The following is a 23,954-nucleotide window of genomic DNA, read 5'->3' as shown; positions in this document are numbered from 1 at the left end:
TTTAAACTCTATCATCCTTTGTTTTTTCACTCAATAGTGAGGATGAAGATGATGACCTTCAGTATGCCGATCATGATTACGAAGTGCCACAGCAAAAAGGAATGAAGAAGCTCTGGAACAGAGTGAAGTGGACAAGAGATGAGGTAATACTTGCTTTGAATGATGCACATCCGCAGTGCAGAAAAGCTGAACGTCACATTCGTATGGCTTACTGAAAGGTCTTGATATAATATATCTACCTAGAGCCACTGGTTGGTGGTTTTATACTCTCTGCCTCCACCAGAAAGGGTATCAATCAATCAGTTGTATTTTTTTATAGTATTTAAGTGCTTACTAGAGTCAAGCACTATTCGAAGCCCTGGGGTAGACGTAAGTTTTTAAGGTTGGGCACAGTCCCTGTCCCGCACAGAGCTCAATCAATCAATCAATCAATCAGTCGTATTTATTGAGCGCTTACTGTGTGCAAGCGCTTGGGAAGTACAAGTTGGCAACATATAGAGACAGTCCCTACCCAACAGTGGGCTCACAGTCTAAAACGGGACTCTCAATCTTAACCCTCATCATCATCAATCGTATTTATTGAGCGCTTACTATGTGCAGAGCACTGTACTAAGCGCTTGGGAAGTACAAATTGGCAACATATAGAGACAGTCCCTACCCAACAGTGGGCTCACAGTCTAAAAGTGGGCTCACAGTCTAAAACCACAATCTTAACCCTCATTTTACAGATGAGGTCATTGAGGCACAGAGAAGTTAAGTGACTTGCCCAAGGTCACACAGCAGACAAGTGGTAGAGCCAGGACTAGAACCTGGGTCCTCTGACTCCCAAGCCTGTGTTCTTTCCACGAGGTCTCGCTGCTTCTCATCCTTGCAGGGAAGAGGTTCCTCTGCCTCATAGCCCTTAAGGGGCCAGTTTGTCAACACTGAAGTACTGAGTGCTTCATGTGTACAGGGAGCTTGGGAAAGTACAATACAAAAGTGTTGGTAGACACATTCTCTGCCCACAAGGAGCTTCAGTTTAGGGAGACAGCAAGAGCATTTGTCCACAAGTGGAATAGGGTCGGGTTGCTTTGCAGGGAACCTAGGCTTTCTAAAAATGGCCCCTCGTTTGGGTATGGCTGAGGTGAAGAAGGGCTAACGCTGTGACTTGGATACCTTCCAATTCACAACGCTTTCTTTCCAGGATGACAAGTTAAAGAAACTGGTGGAGCAGCACGGGACAGATGATTGGACGCTAATTGCTAGTCACCTTCAAGTAAGTGAAGCACTCTCAAAATGAACATAATTTTACATGTGGAAAGTTAGACATCCTTGTTCAGACTGTACAGTGCTAGAGTCAGGCTAATTTGGACAAAGTGTTCGGAGGAGGATAAGGAGGCAAGAAATAATGGGGGAGTGTTCATTGACTGAGGTAAAGAGGAGTAGGAGACAGAAATGGACAGTTGGATATTTGCAATCTCTTGACTCTTGGATACGTTTTAAGCGGTGCGTGGCTGAGCCAAGGTTTCACTGTTTCAGAAGCCACGGAGTGGCAACACTATATTAGCAACAGGTCTTGCAACAATTACCGTTTACCCTCAAAGATGTCAGAACCCCAAAATCCCAGTTGTCTCTCATTGAATTTGTATTGGCTGGTACTAAAATCATCCGCAGTGTCATCTTTGAGTAGTTTTATAAAGTTAGTTTGGGTGACAGTAGACTTTGGTCTTAAGGGACTTACACAAAAAGGTCATTAAACTGGCTTCTTCGTATAGAGGTTTCTGGCCTGGGGCCACATACCCTGTGGGTACCCAAAACATACTATGGTCAAAAAAGATAAATGAGTCATTGTGAGGTTTAGAAAACTACAGTGTGTAGGCCATTTTAGTACTTAGTATTTGTAATCATGAGTGCCTAATCCTGTTAAGAAGCATTTTTTATTAAAAAATAAACAAAAAGCAATGTTCTCATAATAGGTTGTTAAATAGTAACTGTCCTAGGTTGGACCTGATGAACTCCCACTGGCGTATAGCACTAATCAATTTTGCAAGGCCTCCATGTTACATGATGCCATCAAGTCAGCACACTGTACAGTCATTAGATAGGTGCAGGGGAGGGGTTGAGAGAGAGAAAGATTGAGAGAGAGATTGAGAGACAGAGAGATTGAGGGAGAGAGGGAGATTTCCCAGCATCTCCAGGGGCTCCACAACACCCCTCAACATTACACTGTGACCCAGGTTGGGGATGAAGAGGCTATCCTGAGTCTTGTGGACATCCAGGCTTCCCTAGCAGCAGAGTTAACCCCACAGTAGCGTTCTCCTCTGCCTCCGGGCAGGCCGAGAGAGTGGCTGTCCAAGAAGTTCTGCGTAGGGCATACAGTGTCTCATCAGCTATGGAGCTGAAGGACAGGGCAGCCACCCACCAACTTGCTGGTCCTGCAGGTGGAGGCAGAGAAACAGCAAGCCAGATATAGGCCCCTTTTAAGACCAGTTATCGAGCCGGGGGGTCTTCCCAGGGAGTGGCTCTAAAATTGAAACTTGAGGAGGGTGGGAGCAGTAAGGGTATGGTTTCCTTCCCATCTCACTTTTGCTTGCTTTGTTCCTTTGAGTCAGGAATTTGGAGATGCTCCCTGGGATTGCAGCTTCTGGAGAATACCCTGGCCCCAAAGTGGCACTGCTGAGTGCCCCAATCCCTGGGGTTGGAAGGGAGGTTCCCCAAAGATGCCTCCCCCTTGTCTTTCCAGTGCCCTAAAGTGTCAACTTCTCTGTGCCCTTACCTTCTCCTCACCCTGCCCCCTTCCCTCTGTCCCCACATCCTCTCACCGAAGTGAGAGCCATTTGTCTGCCAGTCATATGCCGGGACCGTCCCTGGCAAAAGACTAGAGCTGCACAGAAAGGGAAGGCATTTCAGTAAAGGACAGGGGGTGATTTGCAGACGGAAAGCCTATTCCATATGGCCGCGCATGAAGGCAGCTTTCTTTTGGCATTGGTGTGGGCGTGGGTTGTTGGGACAATGGCAGCAGGTTGTGTAGCTGGGGGCCACGTTGGGGGTGTTTGGGCCTAATGTTATCCCTGGGCCTGTGGGTTTCAGCTCTATTAGCCCCTGGGTTAATATAGCCCTGGGCCAAGGGTGGGTTTTTTTGCAATTCCAGAGCTGTAGGAATTGAAGTCACTTGACATGTACATGTCAAGGAGGTTATATAACTTTTGAGCGTGATAAGGTATCATTTAAATCCTAATAAAACTCAAACTGGCACATGATTGTTTCATTTTAATCGCCTCTTCCATGGGAGTGATGAAGTGAGCAATTTGGTTCTGGCCTGGCTTCAGATCAGATACTTGAAATGGATTAAAAGTAGCTGCTAAATTGTTCTAAAGGACTTTATCATTTGATAGGCCTTTTTAGTATTTAGGGGGATACTTTTTAAAGGGCTTTTTGTTTTTCAAAAGTGTCTGTGAAATGAGACCAGGTAATGGTTGGGGAAGTTTTGTCAACTCAGCTTTGTTTTGTTTTTTTTTTACCGTAATTGCAGAGCAGAAAGTTTTGGGGTGTAAAAATATCAATATGGGGGTACTTCAAACAAAAATCAGCTCCACTATCATGGTACCAGTAGTGGGAAGAGAAATTTGTGTCCAACTGCTGAATCATATTTTAAACTTTTTCAGAACCGCTCTGATTTTCAGTGTCAGCATCGATGGCAAAAAGTCTTAAACCCAGAATTAATAAAAGGTCCCTGGACTAAAGAGGAAGATCAGAGGGTAATTGATCATGTTCCTTACTTTTATTGTGTTGAACAAAAATATGCTACAGCTCCCAGATTCTCCTACCATTTCCAGTCTTGCAATGTACAGTGTGAATTTAAAATAACTTGGCATTAGATTTTGCTCTAGGGACAAGGTGTAAAGATTAGCTAGTGAGCAGCCGTATATCATCCTCTACCAAAAAAAAATGTAAGATCATTTTGAAGTGGAAATTTGAGTTGATGGAATTATCAACTCAATACAGTTTACTAAAACAGACTACATAGCTACAGCCTTTTTATGTCTTTCAGGGAAGGAAGATAGTCCATAACTAAAACAACCATGAGTCCTACATATGGTTTCACTAATAGGAAGCTGAATTTCATTTAATAAATCCCAGTAGTTCAGATACATATATTTTTGATAACTTACTGAAATGGGTGGTCTTGAACCTAGCCAGGAAGGCAGACGTGTAGTTTCTAGAAAATAATTCTTAATTTGTCACCCGCTTGAGGATAAGGTGTTTTGCCTATTCCTCTTCAGACCTAATTCAGTTCAGTCTGAGTCAGCCTTAGGAGTGTCCATTTGGCTGATGATTGATTTGGTAACAACAGTTTTTCAAGTGATTTTCCTAGGCAATAGCCCTGAAAATTTTCTTTTACTAAAATCATAATAATTAATAATTAGTATGATACTTGTTAAGTGCTTATTATGTGCCAAGCACTGTACTGAGGACTGGGGTATGTACAAGATATTCAGGTTTCACACAGTTCCCGTCCCACATAGGGCTCACAGTCCAACCAACTTGTACTTCCCAAGCGCTTAGTACAGTGCTCTGCACACAGTAAGCGCTCAATAAATACGATTGAATGAATGAATAAGTAGGAGGAAATGGGATTTAATCCCCATTTTACAGATGAGGAAATTGAGGCACTGAGAAGTGAAGCGACTTGCCCAAGGTCACACAGAGGACAAGTGGCAGAGCCAGAATCGGAACCCACGTCCTTCTGACTCCCAGACTTGTGCTTTATTCACTAGGCCACACTGCTTCTCGTGTTCCTTTTCTCTCACAAAAATGCTGATACTTTTATTTTTTCATTGATCAGGTTATCGAATTAGTTCAGAAATACGGCCCCAAACGCTGGTCTTTAATTGCAAAACATTTAAAAGGAAGAATCGGCAAGCAGTGCAGAGAAAGATGGCACAATCACCTGAATCCCGAGGTAAAGAAGTCTTCATGGACAGAAGAGGAGGACAGGATAATATATGAAGCTCATAAACGGCTGGGAAATCGTTGGGCCGAAATTGCCAAACTACTTCCTGGAAGGTGCTTAAAATGAATTAACTTCTAAGTACAGCTAAAACGTGATCTTCTTTGGAGCAGTACTTGTACTGCAGTCTTTACATTGTAACGGATACACAGAAAGCTGAGAAAAATAAAATTGTCAATCTCTTCAAAATCAGCTTAGAGATTTTATTCGATCTCTAACGGAAAATTAACTCTGACAAACTAGGAAACTTTTATGCTGCAGGTTACCATAAATTCTAAACCAAGATTTATCATCATCAGCTTGAGTGAATAATTTTATGATGACTTCAATAACCACTATGCTGATGAAGATACTTGCCTCTAATCACACAAAAATCTCCATGCTCCTTTTCCTAGGCCAACTGGCTGTAGATCAGTCTTGATCAGGTAGATGTCACATTTGGGTGGTGCATGGCTGAAATCAAGTCTGTAAATGGTAAAAAGGAAAATGAGAAACTTTCAGGATTTACTGATCTAAGCTGTAAAGTTGTGGATTAAAAAAAAAAGTGTGCACTCTGTTCAGTTGTCTAGGGTGCTGATTTTTAGTGCCTTATTTGATGGCTGCTGTCCTTTATTTGGTTGTGCATCAGCTCAGACTTTCCAGGTAGTATTAGTGGTAACCGCAGGCAAACTGATTGGAAGGCATTGTAACTAATCATTGGCTGAAGGGATATTTCATTTTGAACTTCTATTTTCATCTACTAGTACTTTGAATATATTGGACTTTCAGCCAACTGTTAGATATTTTTGTTTCCAGTTTGGAATGAACTTTTTGTTTGGAAAAATAGGCTGATTTAAATTTGGAGGGCAATTTATATCACTTATGCTGTTATATGATTTTGAAGTTTTGCAAAACTATGTTTCCTATTTCCTAACATTCACTGTGACTTCTTAGGACCGACAATTCCATCAAAAATCATTGGAATTCTACTATGCGAAGAAAAGTGGAACAGGAGGGCTATTTACAAGATGGAATCAAAACAGAGCAAACTTCTTCCAAGCTTCAAAACAAACCTTGTGTGACAATGGACCATTTGCAAACCCAGAATCAGTTTTACATACCTGTTCAGGCACATATTTTTTTAATATCCTTTAAAAAATGCTTTTATTGCTATGTGGGGAAAGATTTGGTTTCTTAACATTAGCAGCACCTTAAAAAAGATTTTAAAAATCTGTTTTAACTAAAAACTATTTTATAATTCGGTCATCACTGTCAACTAGATATTGACATACAGTACTGTATTTTTTCACTGACAATTATATTTAAAATTGAATACATTAAATTGTGCCCTCTTTATATTCTATTTTGAAGATAATCTTAAGAAACTAAATGTGGGCAATGAAGGAATGTAAAGGTGTTTAATTTGGGGTTGTAAAGGGTCTCATTTTTTTATCCTTGTGTCATTACTGTGCTTGCCATTCACTTCTGTAGTATCTTAATGGCTGAACATCCTACCCATAGCTTAATTGGAGTATTCCAGGTGGGAGACAGTTTTCCAGGGTCTCAGTTGCAACCTTACTGAGTGGTGTAAGTTTGTACTTCCGTAGGAAAGGATCTTAGAATTTTTAATGTTCCCAATCACCCATAACTCTCCTGCCCACTACTTTTTTTGCACATTTTATGCCTTAGCTCATCCTGGGCAGTTGCTGGATTGTACAGGTGAAAAAAACCTCAGTTTATTCGTTTTCACCTACAGGTAATATTTTATAGAAGTGGGATTCAGAGAAGTCTGGGGCAGAAATGCTGTCTAACGAAAACACAAGATAATCATCCCAAAACACGTTAAGAGTCTGTATGATAGGGAAATCCAATATTGTGTATTTTATAGACGTGGGATTCAGAGAAGTCTGGGGCAGAAATGCTGTCTAACGAAAGCACAAGATAATCATCCCAAAACATGTTAAGAGTCTGTATGATAGGGAAATCCAATATTGTGTAGGGAAGTTGGGCTGATTGCTTATACACTTTGAAATCTGAAATAAGTACTTTCCCTCAGCTTTCATGTTCATTCTGGAGAGAGTACATTCATAAGGTGTTGAGAGGATTTACTGTGATTACTTTCAGATCCCAGGCTATCAGTATGTGTCACCAGAAGTCAACTGTGTAGAACATGTTCAGGCTTCTGCTTTTATCCAGGTAATTTTTCATTAAGAGCCTGATCGGTTTCTAGTACTCTTGACTAACGCATAATCCCTCTAGACTGTAAGCTCGGTGTGGGCAGGAAATGTGTGTGTTACATTGTTGTGTTGTACTCTCTCGAACACTTAGTACAGTGCTCTGCACAGAGTATAAGCACTCAGTAAATATGACCGATTGATTTTGATATGGTAAATCACATTTTTTTGCAATTGGGCACTTGTTATTTCTCACTTGTTGATTTTGAGTTCTCAAACAGCAATACATTTTTCCAAAAGATTTTACCTTGAGTAAACTCTGTGCAGATGTCAAAAATTGAACATGGCACTCAAAGTCTATAAAAAAAATAGGTGAAATTCATGATTTAGCAAGCTTGCTATACTCTTTTCCAATTCATTTATCTAGGTACACATCCTTGTACTCTGTCGCTTCCCGCAGCTGTAATTTATTGTAATGACTGTCAAAGCTCTTTGTGGGCAGAGATTGTGTCTATAATAATGATAATGATGGCATTTATTAAGCGCTTACTATGTGCAAAGCACTGTTCTAAGCGCTGGGGAAGTTACAAGGTGATCAGGTTGTCCCATGGGGGGCTCACAGTCTTAATCCCCATTTTACAGATGAGGTAGCTGAGGCACAGAGAAGTGAAGTAACTTGCCTAAAGTCACTCAGCTGGCAATGGGCAGAGCCAGGATTTGAACCCATGACCTCTGACTCCAAAGTCCATGCTCTTTCCACTGAGCCACGCTGTTTCTCACGCTGGTGCCTACCTACCACAGTGTACGCTCCCAAGTGCTTAGTACATTGCTGTGCCCACAGCAAGTACTCAATAAATACCACTGACTGATGGAATTAATATATCTTTTTGCTGATCAGTCTGAAACATTTTTATTGTAACTTATTGATAAGTAGTACGGCCTAATGGATAGAACCCAGGCTTAGGAGTCAAAAGGGCCTGGGTTTTAATCCTGCCTCTGCCACTTATCTGCTGTATGACCCTGGGCAGGTCACTTAACTTATCTGAGCCTCAGTTACCTCATCTGGAAAATAGGGACTAAGACTGTGAACTCCATGTGGGACACGGACTGTATCCAACCTGATTAGCACTTAGGACGCTGCTTAGCATATAGTAAGCACTTAGCACATACCATAAAAAAAATTAAGTCCTGAATATTTTGGATCTGGTAGGACTATGCTTCAGAGTTGTATTAGGCTTTACGCTGTCCCAGTGGAAGCTTGCAACAAATATAACTACTTGAGATGGCCTTTAATTTTGTTGTTCATTTTCTGCTTTCCTCGTCTTTTAAAATATATATTTCAGCAGCCAATTGTTGATGATGATCCTGATAAAGAGAAGAAAATAAAGGAACTTGAGTTGCTTCTTATGTCAGCTGAGAATGAAGTCAGAAGAAAGCAAATTTCCTCAGTAAGGAACTCTTCGGGTTTTCTGGGTGCTATTTCAATCCCGTAGCTCTTTTTTAAATTTCTACTTTAAAAATGCATTGTTCAGGAATACAGGAAGCCTCCAGGGAATGTTCGTTGGCTTTGTCTGTGGGGAAGATTATCTGATGGGGAAACAAATTGACAGTTTTACTTCATGATTTTATGTCACCTTGGAAAAAAAAGTAAATCCTAAGCATTAAAGGAAGGTATCAAATTACCATTTTAAAAAAATAAACTATTAAGAAAATAAGGTCGCCTTTAGTTTACCATGTGTAAAAAAAAATAGTGTTTTCAAATGTTGCTTATACTGTAATGGGATACAAAGTGTGTTATGTCTTGGCTAGGTGTCCTTCCTGAAGGCCTCTGGGTTGAATTTATCTAAATCAGAAATTTTACATAATATTCATATTTCTTTTGTATCTTTAGCAGACCGGGAGTTTATCTAGTTGGTCTGGCAGTTTCTTTATGGATGAAAGCATGTCTAATACTCTAAACAGCCTTGAAGAGCAAACCAGCGAGTTTTACGGTATGGAGGAGAATCAGAATGCATCTGCTCAGCAGAATTCACCCACTAAGTACCTGGCTGTGGAAGCAAATGCAGTGCTATCATCTCTACAGACCATTCCAGAATTTGCAGAGACTCTCGAGCTCATTGAATCAGTAAGTTGGAAAATATGTGATTGAGGTGGCTTTGGATAGTTTCTCTTTGTGCTTGCAATCTGTGGGTTCCTCTATTTCTGGGTTGTAAGAACATATAATTCTGGATTAGCCTTGAATCCTTGGTACTCATGAAGGAACAATATAACATTATGCTTGTTCAGTCATTTCACTTGCATACCTTTTACCTATTTGTTCTCCTAATATTCATTCATTCATTCAATCGTATTTATTGAGCGCTTACTGTGTGCAGAGCACTGTACTAAGCGCTTGGGAAGTACAAGTTGGCAACATATAGAGACGGTCCCTACCCAACAGCGGGCTCACAGTCTAGAAGGGGGAGACAGACAACAAAAGAAAACATATTAATAAAATAAATAGAATAAATATGTACAAGTAAAATAGATAAATAGAGTAATAATATGTACAAACATATATTTGGGCGGGGGGAGGGGGAGGAGGGGGAGAGGAAGGAAGGGGTTCAGTCTGGGAAGGCTTGACAATGTATAGTTTGTTGTCCAAACACTTGATAATCTATTCCATTAATTGTCAACTTGTTAAGTATCCATTATATAGAGCAATATCCTAGAGTGCAAGACTTGGTCAGAGACCTCAAGAAGCTTACAATGTAAATGTACAAATCTTCAAGGCATAAAACACAAGTGACTAATGGCTGGAACACAAAAGATCCATAAGAGTCTAAACAAATGCTGGATTTAGTGAGACATGGAGGACAGTTACTTGAAATTTTCTGAATTTCAAGGGAAAAAACCAACATATTTCTCTGGAACATAAATGTTGTTTGAAGTCTTAAAACAATATATAATGTATTTTTTATGTAAAATTATCTTCTTCCTCTGTAATTAATTTTATCTGACTCCCCACAAGATTGTAAGCTCTCTGCGGGCAGGGATCATATCTTCTAAGTCAGTTGTACTTTCCCAAGTATTTGGCACAGTAGGTTAATAACAGTAGATTAATGTAAGTAAAGGATAATGATGATGATGATAATAATAATAATGGTATTTGTTAAGCACTTTCTATGTGCCAGGCACTATTCTAAGTGCTGGGATGGATACAAGCAAATCAAGCAAAGTCCCTGTCCAACATGGGGCTCACAGCCTCAATCTCCATTTTATAGATGAGGTAACTGAGGCACAGAGAAGTGAGTGACTTGCCCAAGGTCACACAGCAGACAAGAGACGGAGCCGGGGTTAGAACGCATGTCCAAACTCCCAGTCCCATGCTCTATCCACTATGCCATGCTGCTTGAAAATGCCATACTCTATGAGACTCTGAAGTCAGTCAACCAGTGGTGCAAGTTCTCTGATGATTTCCCTTTAAGATAAGATTGACTGCAAACCACTTTGTCTTTTCTAGGATCCTGTAGCATGGAGTGATGTTGCCAGTTTTGACCTATCTGATGCTGCTACTGCTTCCCCTGCCAAGCCAACCCCAGTTAAACTAATGCGAATTCAGCACAGTGAAGGATCCATGGAATGTCAGTTTAATGTCAGCCTTGTGCTGGAGGGGAAGAAATCCAGTAGTAACAGTGAGAGTGAGGAGGTTCCTTCAACATCACCAAATGAAGCCAAATTTAGCACTCCACCTACTATTCTAAGAAAGAAGAGAAGAATTCGAGTTGGTCATTCACCAGTCAGCGATCATAATGATGGTTCATTGAATGATGCTGTCGGTATTGCATTAAAACATACACCAGTGAAAACACTACCTTTTTCTCCTTCACAGGTAATAACTCTGTTTTTCATTTATTTTTCCAGAATAATTAAGTTGTCAGGTATAAAAACCTCTGCAGCGACAGTGAGTCCCTTTAACTTAGAATATATGATCCAAGAAAACTAATAAAAGATGCTATAGCATAAATGAAATTCATTGATAATAACAGTAATAATGATTCTATTTATTAAGTGCTTACTATGTGCCATGCTCTGTGCTGAGCTGAGATAGACACAAATTAATCAGGTTGGGCACAGTCCCTGTCCCACATGGGGCTCACGCTCTTAATCCCCATTTTACAGATGAGGTAACTGAGGCCCAGAGAAGTGAAGTGACTTGCCCAAGGTCACACAGTGGACATGTGGCAGACCCGGGACTAGAACCCAGGTCCTTCTAACTCCCAGGCCTGGGCTCTGAGTTTCTCTTTCTTTTCCTTAATGCCTTACCTTCTTGTTAATGATCAGTGGAAAGACCAAAATAGATGCAGCAGATGGAAGAAAGGAAATTTCAGGACCTGGATAATTTGTAATCTAAACATAAAAAAGTAGTTGGGTTGGTTTTTTGAGGGAAAATTTTGGTATACCAAGAATGTACAATGAAGGCTATTACTATTCTCATAGAGCTAGATCAGGTTAGATGACCCACTTTCAAAAGGTGAACAACATCAAGATTGCCAAATGATATTTCTCTGATTCTACTATTTTAAGTATTCATTCAATCATATTTATTGAGCACTTACTTTGTGCAGAGCACTGTACTAAGCGCTTGGGAAGTAGAAGTTGGCAACATATAGCGACGGTCCCTACCCAACAATGGGTTCACAGTCTAGAAGGGGGAGATAGACAACAAAACAAAACATGTGCACAGGTGTCAAGTCATCAGAATAAATAGAAATAAAGCTAAATGCACATCCTTAAAATAAATAGAATAGTAAAGATGTACAAGCAAAATAAATAGAGTAATCTGTACAAACATATATACAGGTGCTGTGGGGAGGGGAAGGAGGTAGGGCAGGGGGAATGGGGAGGAGGAGAGGAAAAAGGGGGCTCAGACTGGGAAGGCCTCCTGGAGGGCTCAGACTGTGAGCCCACTGTTGGGTAGGGACTGTCTCTATATGTTGCCAACTTGTACTTCCCAAGCGCTTAGTACAGTGCTCTGCACACAGTAAGCACTCAATAAATACGATTGATGATGATGATGAGGTGAGCTCTCAGTAGGGCTTTGAAGGGAGGAAGAGAACTAGCTTGGCAGATGTGCGGAGGGAGGGCATTCCAGGCCAGGGGGAGGACGTGGGCTGGGGGTCGACGGCGGGACGGGCGAGAACGAGGGACACTGAGGCCATCTCAGTCTGCCCTCCATCTGTACCCCTAAACCGGGCCCTTCCTGGTGCCCTCTTGCCGGTCAGCGCCGTGAGGCGAGTGGACGAAGTGGACTTGGGGTCATTTATAAGCCGCTTCAGTGGGGCAGTGTTTAGGGAGCGCTCCTCTCCTCAGGAGCTGAGCGCAGCTATAGAAGGTGTCAGTGGAGGCGGGAAGGAAGATCTTGTCATTGCAGGCTCTGCGATCTTCTCAACTTCCACCCTGGCCTCCCCCTCGTCCCCCTCTCCATCCCCCCATCTTACCTCCTTCCCTTCTCCACAGCACCTATATATATGTATATATGTTTGTACATATTTATTACTCTATTTTACTTGTACATATCTATTCTATTATGTTATTTTGTTAGTAGGTTTGGTTTAGTTCTCTGCCTCCCCCTTTTAGACTGTGAGCCCACTGTTGGGTAGGGACTGTCTCTATATGTTGCCAACTTGGACTTCTCAAGCGCTTAGTACAGTGCTCTGCACACAGTAAGCACTCAATAAATACGATTGATTGATTAATTGATTGGCCTTCTCTGGGTCCTTGGGCAGTTCATGAGCTGCCCACCATGAGTACACAGGAAGAGTTTCTCTAGTCAACAGCAGCATGGCTTAGTGGATAGAGCACGGGCTGGTGAGTCAGAGGGGCCTGGGTTCTAATCTTGACTCTGCCACTTGTCTGCTGGGTGATCTTGGGCAAGTCATTTAACTACTCTGTTCCTCAGTTACCTCATCTGCAAAACGGGAATTAAGACTGTGAGTCCCACGGGAACGTGGAGACCGTGTCCAATCTGATTTAGCTTGTGTCTACTCCAGTGCTTAGTACAGTGCCGGGTTCAGAGTAAGTACTTAACAAGTATCATTTTTTTTAAAAAGTATGTTTTCTTTTCCAGAAGCTTTCATTAGCAAGTGTATGATAATTCTATAATAAAAAAAAAAAAAGAAGGAAATCATCAATGGAAACTTTTATGTAGTGAACATTACATAAATTATTCAATGTGTGGGGTTTTTTTTTTAATGTGTTTAGTTTTTCAATACATGCTCCGGAAATGAACAACTTAATCTTGATAATCCTGCATTTACATCAACCCCAATTTGTGGCCAGAAAGTTCTTATTACAACTCCTCTTCACAAAGAAGCCACCCCGAAAGATCAGAAGGAGAATGCAGGGTAAGAAAATTTGAGCTTATACCCATTTGTATTAGGAGTGTCCAATAAATCAATCATTCAGTATGCATATAAGCCATTGGCCTTAAACTCCAGGTTTCCTCCAATACAGTCGGTTCTGCCATGTCTCCCATGTTTTCCCTACATGTTTTGGATAGAACTCTATTAAGAAATTAGGGAACATTCTTCTGATAACACACATTTATTGAGATAGAATGCAAGGTGGCTTCAAAAGAAACAGTCGTGTGCCCGCAATATGTACTACAATATCATTTCTTAATATGAAGTTCAAGATGGCAACTCCCGCATTCTAAATAAATGACTGCTTTTTAAACTGCAATTTAAATACTGTGTTCAGATGAAGATCTTCATCTTTTGATGCTTTCTATTTAAAGATATTGGAGTTTAATTAAAACTTCATAGATTACTAGTGTTCTTTAAACAAGGTTTGTGTGGGCTAAGGTGGACATTAGTTCAGATATAAACCAAAGAAACATCTACAGAGCAACTAAATATAAAGTGTGGATGTGGGTCTAACAGCTTCAATTGAGCTATTTTAACATTATTGGGGATCCTATTTATGAAGCAAAATATTGATTATTGTACCAATACCTCTGTGGTCAGTTTTAGAACACCTACTATAAGGAGATCTATCCTCGGAACTACACCAAGAACTCCCACTCCTTTTAAGAACGCTCTCGCCGCTCAGGAGAAAAAATATGGGCCTCTTAAAATTGTGGTTTGTATACATTTTGCCTGTTTTCCCCATTTACCATCACCCTCATCACCCAATGGGTCCTGAGTACATAATTAATGGTATTGATTGAGAATTTACTTTGTGCAGAGGAATGTACTAAATGCTTAGGAGAATACAATACCACTGGGAGACACTGTCCCTATCCTCAAGGAGCTTGAAGTCTAACAGAGGAGACAGGCATTAACATAAATTACAGACAAGGGAAGCAATCAAGGATAAAGATATGTACTTAAATGTATCTTCTAGACTGTACGCTCACTGTGGGCAGGGAATGTGTATCGTACTCTCCCAAGCACTTAATACAGTACTGTGCACATAGTAAGTGCTCAATAAATACCATCATGATAATAATGATGACATAGGTTAGGGATGGCTTGAAGATCAAGGTGCTTAAAGAAGACAGATCCAAGGACATAGGCGACACAGAGGGAGGGAGAATATGGTAGAAGGATGAAGACTTAGGGGAGAATTCCTGGAAGGGACAGGATTTTAGCAAGGCTTTGAAGATGGGGAGAGTGGTGGTCTGTTGGATATATAGAGGGAAGGGAGTTCAAGACAGGAGGGAGGATGTGAGTAAGGGGTCGACAGCAGTTGAGGTGAGAGTGAGTAGGTTGTATTAGAGAACTGAAATGTGTGGGCTGCGTTGTAGTGGGAGAGGAGTGAGGATTTGTTGAGCAGTTATTGAAGCCTCCTGGGCAGAGAACGCTTGACCAGTCTGCTTAAAGGCAGAAAAGTCTCACCTTTACTTCTGTATTTCACTCGGAAGTTAATGGTGAAGATTAAACATTGACAACATCTTTTTGAAATTAGAAGTGTAGCTTTGAATTTTGTAGGGCTGCTACTGGCCAAAATTTTGGGCCAAAGGCAGGGTATAAACACTTTTTCACCCTTGGAGAAAGGTGGGCACTTGTGTCTTTGCAGATTTTCTACTACAATAAACTCCAGTTATAGCCTACATAATTAAAATGTAATTTTGGTTATAGTGTGGGGCTATCATGTCCCATGGAAGGGAATGAAGGTTTTCCATTTTTTATCCCTCAAAACTGGTATTTTAACCAAAATTTACTCTATTTCATTTATCTGCCCATGGGCCTCGCTCTCTTGGTGTGGCTAGTAGTCATTGAGTCCCCATTTGATGCAGTGCACTGTATGAGTGCTTGAGAAATAAACAAGTGACATGTTCCATTTAGGAACATATAATGTGAGTGGGTATAACTAACACTCAACCTTGGCTGGACTTGCAATGATATACTCTTGTTTGAAAGAATAATCTGTTAGAAGTCAACTATCCAGAGTACTTGGGCCTGGGACTGTTGTATATAATCAGGTTTGGATAACTGATGGAGATCAAATCTCCAATACAGATATTTATTTTATTTTGTTAGTATGTTTGGTTTTGTTCCCTGTCTCCCACTTTTAGACTGTGAGCCCACTGTTGGGTAGGGACTGTCGCTATATGTTGCCACCTTGTACTTCCCAAGCGCTTAGTACAGTGCTGTGCACACAGTAAGCGCTCAATAAATACGATTGATGATGATGATAATATAGTGTCCCCCTGGAAACTGGAAACTCCCTGTGGGCAGGGATTGCGCCTACTAACTCTAATGTATTGTACTCTCCCAAGCTCTTAGTACAGGGCTAGGTACACAGTAATCACTTAATAAATACCACTGATTGGTTGATTTTTTTTTTCCCACCTTCTAAATATGATGTCCAATTTTATTTGTTTTTTTCTAGATTACATCTATACACACACAGTTATCCAAGCTATCTCTGCTCATTTTAAAAAGACTATTACCTGAATGAATTTTTTAAAAGCCAGGAAAAACAAATAAAACAAATCAAATTGGGTATTATGTATTATAATATATAATACATGTGTATTATAATTATTATATAATATAAAATGTTACATATATAATATATATGTATGTATGTAAAAGAGAGAAAGAGGGAACTAGAGAGCACGAATGCTTCTATCAGAAACATTGAGAACCTACTTCAGACCACTGCATAATTTAGATTACTGACAGTGCAGGGGATGCTTGGGTCCCAATTCCAACCCTCTGGATTCAGTTCCCACTAGACTGTAAGCTCCTTTTAAACAGAAATAGTGTTGTCATCTCCCATCATACTCTCTCACGGATTAATGTAGTGTTTTGCACACAGCAGATGTTCAATAAATGCTATTAATTGGAAACCGAGCCATGTTTCCCCTTGCTCCCCAGCACCACCAGACTATAACCCACCCACTGATCCAGGTTGCAGGGGGTTAACCAGCAATGTGGATATTTGATATTTTAAATTGAGACTTTTTTGGTGAGGGGGAGGGAAGGGCACTCTGCCTTTTGCATGTGGATTTGACTCAGTTAATGATTTCTATTCCAACTTGTGTTTGAAAAAAATCAAATCAGCCAAACCCACTGGTGTCTACCTTCTCTGGAGTGTACGGTTGTACATTGGGCTAAATGTAGCTTCCTACCTGAAGAAACGTAACAGCTGAAAATAATTCATAACTTTAAAAATCTATTTTAAAACTAACAGTCCCAGCCACTTGCATTCTTGGAAGAAGACATCAGAGAAGTTTTGAAAGAAGAAACTGGAAGAGACATATTCTTCAAAGCGGAAGATGAACCTGTCTATAAAAGCTGCAAACAGGAGGTAACTTTTCCATTTATTCTTTGGGCGTAATATTGGGGAAACAGTGGTCAGCCTTGTTGTTTATTTTATGGTATTTGTCAAATGCTTACTATGCGCCAGGCACTGCATTACAGGCTGGGGTAGATACAAGATAGGTTGGACACAGTCCATGTCCCACATGGGTCTCACAGTCTTAATCCCCATTTTATCGATGAGGTAACTGAGGCACGGAGAAGTTAAGTGATTTGCCCAAGGTTACACAGTAGACAAGCGGCGGAGACAGGATTAGAACCCAAGTCTTCTGACTCCCATGCTCTTTCCACTAGGCCATGCTGCTTCCCTATCACTAAAATGCCTTTTATGTTGAATTGTTTTTCTACAGCAGGTTTCTTCTGTGAAGAAAGTGAGAAAGTCATTGGTTTTAGACCCCTGGGAAAAAGAACAGCGAACTCCACTTTCAACGGAAGATATTTCAGACTTGCAGGTTTGTGCAGAAGCTTTTTCCTCAAAATTATTGAAGCCAGCGAGAGTTCTGGCATGGTGTATTATGTCATGTGAACTTTTCAGAATAGTAGGTTCTGGTTTCTTGATCATTTCATGCCCAAAACTAAAAGTTTATTAGTGGCCACACAGGGAACAAGTTGCCTTTTAGTAATCAATCGTATTTGAGTGCTTACTATGTGCAGAGCACTGTACTAAGTGTTTGGGAGACTATAATATACCAATAACAATATAACAGAGTTGGCAGAGAGGTTCCCTGCCCACAACAAGCTTACAATATAGCAAAGGACGATGAGTCTCAATTGGACTAAAAATAAGTTAGAAAATCTTTTCTGTGCTTTTCTCTTACAAATAGGATGCTCTCTGGCCATGAAGTTTTGATCAGTGTATTATTTGGAACAAGTAAATAACTATTATATTATTTGGTACGAGTATATAATTTTATTTTATAGTAATTGTAGCTCGTATTACAAATATATTTTTATGGTGGGTCCTAGATAACTTAAATGGGCAGAACAACCTACTAGAGGTTTTTTTTCTGTACAGATTGGTTTTTTTTCTCAGAAACCTCTATAATGTTAGGGTTTTTTTTCTTATGCATCAGTAATAACAGTAAAAGCAAAGTTTTCTTGAAAATAAGGTCCTTAGAGGGGTTTATTTCTCATACAAGTTTGGCTTTGATTTGAATCACCTTTAGGCACTTTATTTTCTTGTCTTTCTTTTTTTCCTCTTCAGTCAGAAAATATCTTTACTACATCTTTATTAATGATACCCTTATTGGAGATACATGACAACAGATGCAATGTCACACCAGAAAAACAAGATACAAATTTAACCAACAAAACCTACACATTTGCTAAAAAGAAGCCAAATCCTAGCACTTCGAAAGGTTTCAAATTGGAAAAGTCTATTCAGGTATGAATTTCTACAATTATTTTGGGATTATTCTTATTTTGTTATCTAGTGATTCATACCCAGTAAAACTTGCCTTATAGTCTTCAATTGATTACAATTTTACTTAAAAATACTGGTGAAGAGTTTGACATTCAAGTCAGCACTAACTCCATTTCTAAGGTATAATTTGACATTCAGGAAGTTTTCTCTCTATTATTTGGAACAGCTAAAAGAAATTTATTTAACTTTTCTTGGAATGTGCAGATAACTAATTTGAAGTAAAACAAGTGGTTCACTTCATTGAAAAACTTCATTCATTCAGTCGTATTTACTGAGCGCTTACTGTGTGCAGAGCACTGTACTAAGTGCTTGGGAAGTACAAGTTGGCAACATATAGAGACGGTCTCTACCCAACAGTGGGCTCACAGTCTAGAAGGGGGAGACAGAGAACGAAACAAAACGGATTAACAAAATAAAATAGAATAAATATGTACAAGTTAAATAAATAAATAGAGTAATAAATGCATACAAACATATATACATATATACAGGTGCTGTGGGGAGGGGAAGGAGGTAAGGTGGGGGGGATGCGGAGGGGGAGGAGGGGGAGAGGAAGGAGGGGGCTCAGTCAGGGAAGGCCTCCTGGAGGAGGTGAGCTCTCAGTAGGGCTTTGAAGGGAGGAAGAGAGCTAGCTTGGCGGATGGGCAGAGGGAGGGCATTCCAAGCCAGGGGGATGATGTGGGCCGGGGGTTGACGGCGGGACAGGCGAGAACGAGGCACGGTGAGGAGATTAGCGGCAGAGGAGCGGAGGGTGCGGGCTGGGCTGGAGAAGGAGAGAAGGGAGGTGAGGTAGGAGGGGGCGAGGTGATGGAGAGCTTGAATCCGAGGGGTGAGGGTGAGGGGATAGCAGCTTCCATTCCAAAAAAAAACAAACCCCGGCAGTTACTGTCATTTGAAAAGCCAATCACAAGAGTACAATGAGGTTGACTTTTTGCAGTGTTGTGGGAAAGAGATTCTGTACCACTGATCTCTTCAGTCATACCCACCATACAAAGACTAATTTAATTTTTTATAGGCATTAACTTTGAACACGAGAAATGGCTGGTTTTGTGTGTGTTTATATCTTTATGAATTAAGTTCATGATCAATCAGCAGTATTAATTGAGCACCTACTGAGGGAAGAGCACTATACTCAGCACTTGGGAGAATAAGATAATAGTGATGGCATTTATTAAGCGCTTACTATGTGCAAAGCACTGTTCTAAGCGCTAGGGAGGTTACGAGGTGATCAGGTTGTCCCTCGGTGGGCTCACAATCTTAATCCCCATTTTACAGATGAGGTAACTGAGGCACAGAGAAGTGAAGTGACTTGCCCAAAGTCACACAGCTGACAATTGGTGGAGCCGGGGTTTGAACCCATGACCTCTGACTCCAAAGCCCAGGCTCTTTCCACTGAGCCATGCTGCTTCTCTAAGATAGAGTTAGTGGACATGATTTCTGCCGTCTAAAGGAGCAGGGAAGGCAGACATAATCATTTGTGGATAGAAGGAAGTGCCTAGATAAGCAGAGTATGTACGTCGGTATTTGCAAAAATGCAATGGAGAGTTGTGAGTACAAGAGTGCTGAGGCAATGCAGAAATGCCTAGATGAGGGGTGAGGGGAAAAAAAATTGTTGAGCGCTTCCTAGACGAGATTGGATTTTAGAAAGGCTTTGAAGACGGGGATCACTGTGGTATGGGGGACTAGAAAGGGATTGCAGTGCCAGGCAGGAGGACGGGTCTGAGCCAGGGTTTAGAGGTGGGAGAGTCAAGAGTGAAGCACAGTTAGAAGATGAGTCTGGGAGGAACCGAGTTTCTCCAGATGTTCCATTAAAGGACAAAGATTTTTTTTAATGCACTTTAGCCAACCCACGTGAATTGATAAACTGTAGTTAAGAACAAAATACACGGTCAATTAAACTGTAAATTGGACCCATACATAAAAAACAAAGAAGCTTAGCGTGCACTTTCCAAGTGCTGCAGCCTTGCCATCCTGCTCACATGATGGCACTCTGTACATTAGTGGAAACACAGCTGGCACGGAAGAGAGTGTCACTGAATCTGTCCCAAACCCCTACACTATAATCATTTCCGTTGTGTAGATTCTCAGTCCCCAAACTTCAGGACCAAAGCTAGTCCATCATTTGAGATGGGAGACAGTCTCTATCATCACCATCATCACGGATATCATAGTAAATATATAGGGTTATGAGTTAGTTGTGGGGAGCTCTTGGGAGCTTCATGAAAATTGATGTGGAGTGAAGTTTGGAATCTCAGGATGGAATCTAAATTTAATATACATAGCACTATATCTTGGGGTGCCATGATAAAAGGTAGTATTATGAGGATTTGGCGGACTTTTAAAGAGGTTTTTTTTAATAACCAAAGGGATAATATAGCTTTTGGGTATGCATGAATATTTTAATGACCAACTTTTTAAAATATTCTTATAGGGGTGTGTGTGTGTGTGTGTGCATGTGTGTGTTTGTGAGAGAGAGACCTTAAATTTACCTTGAAATATGTTCACATTGTAGTCAAATTGTGAATGGGAAGCAGTAGTCTACGGGAAGACGGAAGATCAACGAATCATGACTGAACAAGCAAGAAGATATCTAAGCACATATACACCCACCAGCAGCACTTCAAGAGCTCTCATCTTGTAACGATCAGTACAGATGATGAAACAAATGCATTCCCTCACTCTGTATTCAAATTTAATGAAATTTGTCAATTTTTTTAAAACTTTTTAGACCAACTTAAGCATTTTTAAGTCTTTTTAATTAACCATAGGCAGGCAAGAGGTTAGGCCAGTTTAGTAAGGGATAGCATGAAGGTTCTTGCCGGGCGATTTTTAGAGATGAGTTTTTTAAAAGGTAGTTTTTAAAGAATAAGGTGGGGGAAAAACATGCGTGCATGAATGTTAACAGCCAATTTTTAATACACATTTATACATAAAATAGTTGGCTACTCTGCTATTTTGTTTGTACAGATCACAAGTACTTAATTGTTTCTGAAAACCTAGTCTATGTATGAAGTGCGTACATAGTTTTAATGAAATTTGCTTTTACCTAAGTGCTTATCTGCTTATGTAGCAATTTCTTCTACCACATACCCAGAAACACAGTTGAAAGGCTCTTAAAGGATAGACCATTGCACTACTAGTTTTTGATATGCTTCTAAAAACATTAAAATTAGCTACAGTGTTAAATATATTTATTTGTGAATGGTACTAGAAGGTAGTCAGGGTTGAACAAAGGAGGGTTTTTTTGTCATTTTTAGTGAAGAGTCAGTATTTTCTTCATAAATCTCAGAGAAGCTGAGAGCTCTGTTGAATGTATTGTACAGTATGTAGGAACAAGGAAACTGTAAATTGGAAAGGAGCCTGTTTTTGTAATTTATTTTCAGCTTAAATGTAGATATTTATATGTATACAGGGTGTCTAGAAGCCAATGTTGTTTCCTGTTATGACAGCTAAGGACGGTTTTAACTTTAAAGTATGGAACGGCCGTAAGTTCTATGGGCTGAAAAAAAATAAAAATCTATCCTGTATGTCACATCTACCTAAATATTGCACTATACCCTTTAAATCATGTTGGTTATAAAGTAGTTTTTAATGATTTTCTAAATTATATTCTTTTTCCTTTTAGATTATATTTGGGAGTCATGTAAATTAACTCGATAATTTGTATATGTGCTTTAAATTTTGACGGTTTATTTTTATGTTTAACATGGCACCTTGGTCTCTCAAAGTCTTAGCTGCACTTGGAAGTTCTATTATTTACTTAATATTTCAAAAGTAGAGGAAAACATTCTCTTATTTATGAAAACTTTTGTCCTTTTCTAAACTTTTTGTGTTTCTCTACAGGTTACAACAGTTGCTTCAGTTACCTATTTTAGGTATTTGCACTTATTTCTTTTTGAAGGAATGTCTTGGTTTGCTTTTGTTGTAGAGATTTTATGTAGTCCATTTCTTGCAGAATATAATGTTGTGCTGTCAACTTAAAACACTGACAGGTAAACAGAATTGTACACTGTAATTCTAGATATTTATAATTCTGATACTCTCTCCCTCTCCACTCCCGAAGTATGCTGCTACAAAAGAATAGCAGAATCGGCTTGCTGCTAAGAGAGAAGGAAAGAGTCACCATATGCACTGTGTGTTCAGATACAAATCAAATGATGGCAGTTTCTCAAGTTAACTTAATGGGATCAACTTTTACCTGGCAAATTCTTGCTAAACATACCAGGAATATGAAGAGTTTGTTTCAAAACCAAAGTGATTTTAAAATGCTGAAATATGAAAAATATATGAAATTATTTTTTTAGAGCTCAAGGTTGTCCCATCTGCTTTTAGATTAAATCAAATTTTAAATATTGAATGTTGGAATATTTTGCACCTGGGCAGAGGAGCAGAATGACTTAACTGCTTAAATCTAAATTCTTTTTTGATATTTTGCCTATGGACAAAGTGCAAAAATGATTAGTTCCACGATTAATGCCTCGTTGATATCAAAAGGGGCAACTAGTTTTAGCTTCCTTAGCAAACTTTCTCAAGTTTTTCTAATTGTTACCTAATTGACTTCTCCAAAGCATTTCACCTTAGGGGAAAAATGCATTTAGGAAAGTCAATAAAGTATCATTTCACAGAAATTGAACAAATAGATGGCAGTGTTTTTTAACAAAATCTGGAGCTAGCTAGCATATAGTCTGAAATCATCAAGGTCTAGTTATCTGTGATTTATTTAAAATCGTAAAATATTTTTTTTCCTTGAGCATTATGTTTCCAATACTAGCTAATTTATTCCAGATGTATCAGCCTTAAAGACTACTAAATATGGCAAATGTTTGGTTGGTATTGGTTCAGCCCTTCAGTTAACTGCTTTGTTGCTTTTGCGATAAAGTTTTAATCTTTTAACATGTCAGACATCTTGAATCACCTTTTTAGTGTCCTAAATATATGTGCATTTGAATTCCTTTCAGGATGTTTTTAGACTAGACATACATGTAGCAGCCAAACTTGCATGGAAACTGACTTCACATGTCAACTACTCCATTTTAAGATTTTAACATTATTGTACAACAAACTACCTTGACTAAGGTTTTGTTGTACTGGGAAAACACTTGTCCATTGTAAGAGAATCTTGCATACAAAGATATTGACATCCAAAATAAAACATCTGTGTACAAGCTAATGTGAAATCATGTTTATTTTGTGTGAGGAACAAGTGGTTTGTGTCTTAAGGAATTAGTCAGGTCAAAAGACATTAAAAAACGACATGCCCCAGAGCTCAAGTACAGGTGGAACACTGTCTGCTAAGAAGGCTAAAGGAGGTTGAGGAGTTTTTGTCACTACTTATTACTTTTAAAAGATCTTAAATTATTTGGACTGGATGATTTAGCCCATCATCTGCCAAAAGGCTTGGAGTTGAACTGAATGACCTCTTTAGGTCCCTTCCGACTCTGCGTGTCTTTGGTGTTTGTTCTATGCGACTTTTGTCTTCCACCCTAGGAATCCATCAGTTTGTTCGGACTTTTAGTGGAGTCAACGATAGACTAGTGTTTTTTTCGGTTGCGAAAGCTCCCAGGCACTCAAACACC

At 39.8% G+C, this 23,954-nt stretch overlaps 1 protein-coding gene across 4 annotated transcripts in view; it reads left to right on the top strand.

Moving 5' to 3' along the window:
• The window catches only part of MYBL1 (MYB proto-oncogene like 1), a 35,483-nt gene extending 11,940 nt beyond the window's left edge, over positions 1-23,543 (top strand). For 2 of the 4 annotated variants that reach the window (XM_038766745.1, XM_038766742.1), the window contains 15 exons: positions 38-143; positions 1,184-1,255; positions 3,645-3,737; positions 4,826-5,046; positions 5,924-6,098; positions 7,094-7,165; positions 8,487-8,591; positions 9,035-9,268; positions 10,646-11,014; positions 13,387-13,529; positions 14,151-14,265; positions 16,828-16,944; positions 17,306-17,407; positions 18,160-18,339; positions 20,891-23,543. In XM_038766745.1, coding sequence (XP_038622673.1) covers positions 38-143; positions 1,184-1,255; positions 3,645-3,737; positions 4,826-5,046; positions 5,924-6,098; positions 7,094-7,165; positions 8,487-8,591; positions 9,035-9,268; positions 10,646-11,014; positions 13,387-13,529; positions 14,151-14,265; positions 16,828-16,944; positions 17,306-17,407; positions 18,160-18,339; positions 20,891-21,019 — 2,233 coding nt within the window. In that variant the 3' untranslated portion in view covers positions 21,020-23,543. The remainder of the gene's footprint in view (positions 1-37; positions 144-1,183; positions 1,256-3,644; positions 3,738-4,825; positions 5,047-5,923; positions 6,099-7,093; positions 7,166-8,486; positions 8,592-9,034; positions 9,269-10,645; positions 11,015-13,386; positions 13,530-14,150; positions 14,266-16,827; positions 16,945-17,305; positions 17,408-18,159; positions 18,340-20,890) is intronic. The other 2 variants (XM_038766744.1, XM_038766743.1) reach the window with 2 other exon arrangements.
• Positions 23,544-23,954: the final 411 nt, after the last annotated feature.

Source organism: Tachyglossus aculeatus, chromosome 25 (assembly GCF_015852505.1).
Source record: "Tachyglossus aculeatus isolate mTacAcu1 chromosome 25, mTacAcu1.pri, whole genome shotgun sequence".
In the NCBI taxonomy this organism is placed as follows: Eukaryota; Metazoa; Chordata; class Mammalia; order Monotremata; family Tachyglossidae; genus Tachyglossus; species Tachyglossus aculeatus.
The sequence above is the reverse complement of the archived record's forward strand: the minus strand, read 5'-3'. Positions and strand labels throughout refer to the sequence as shown.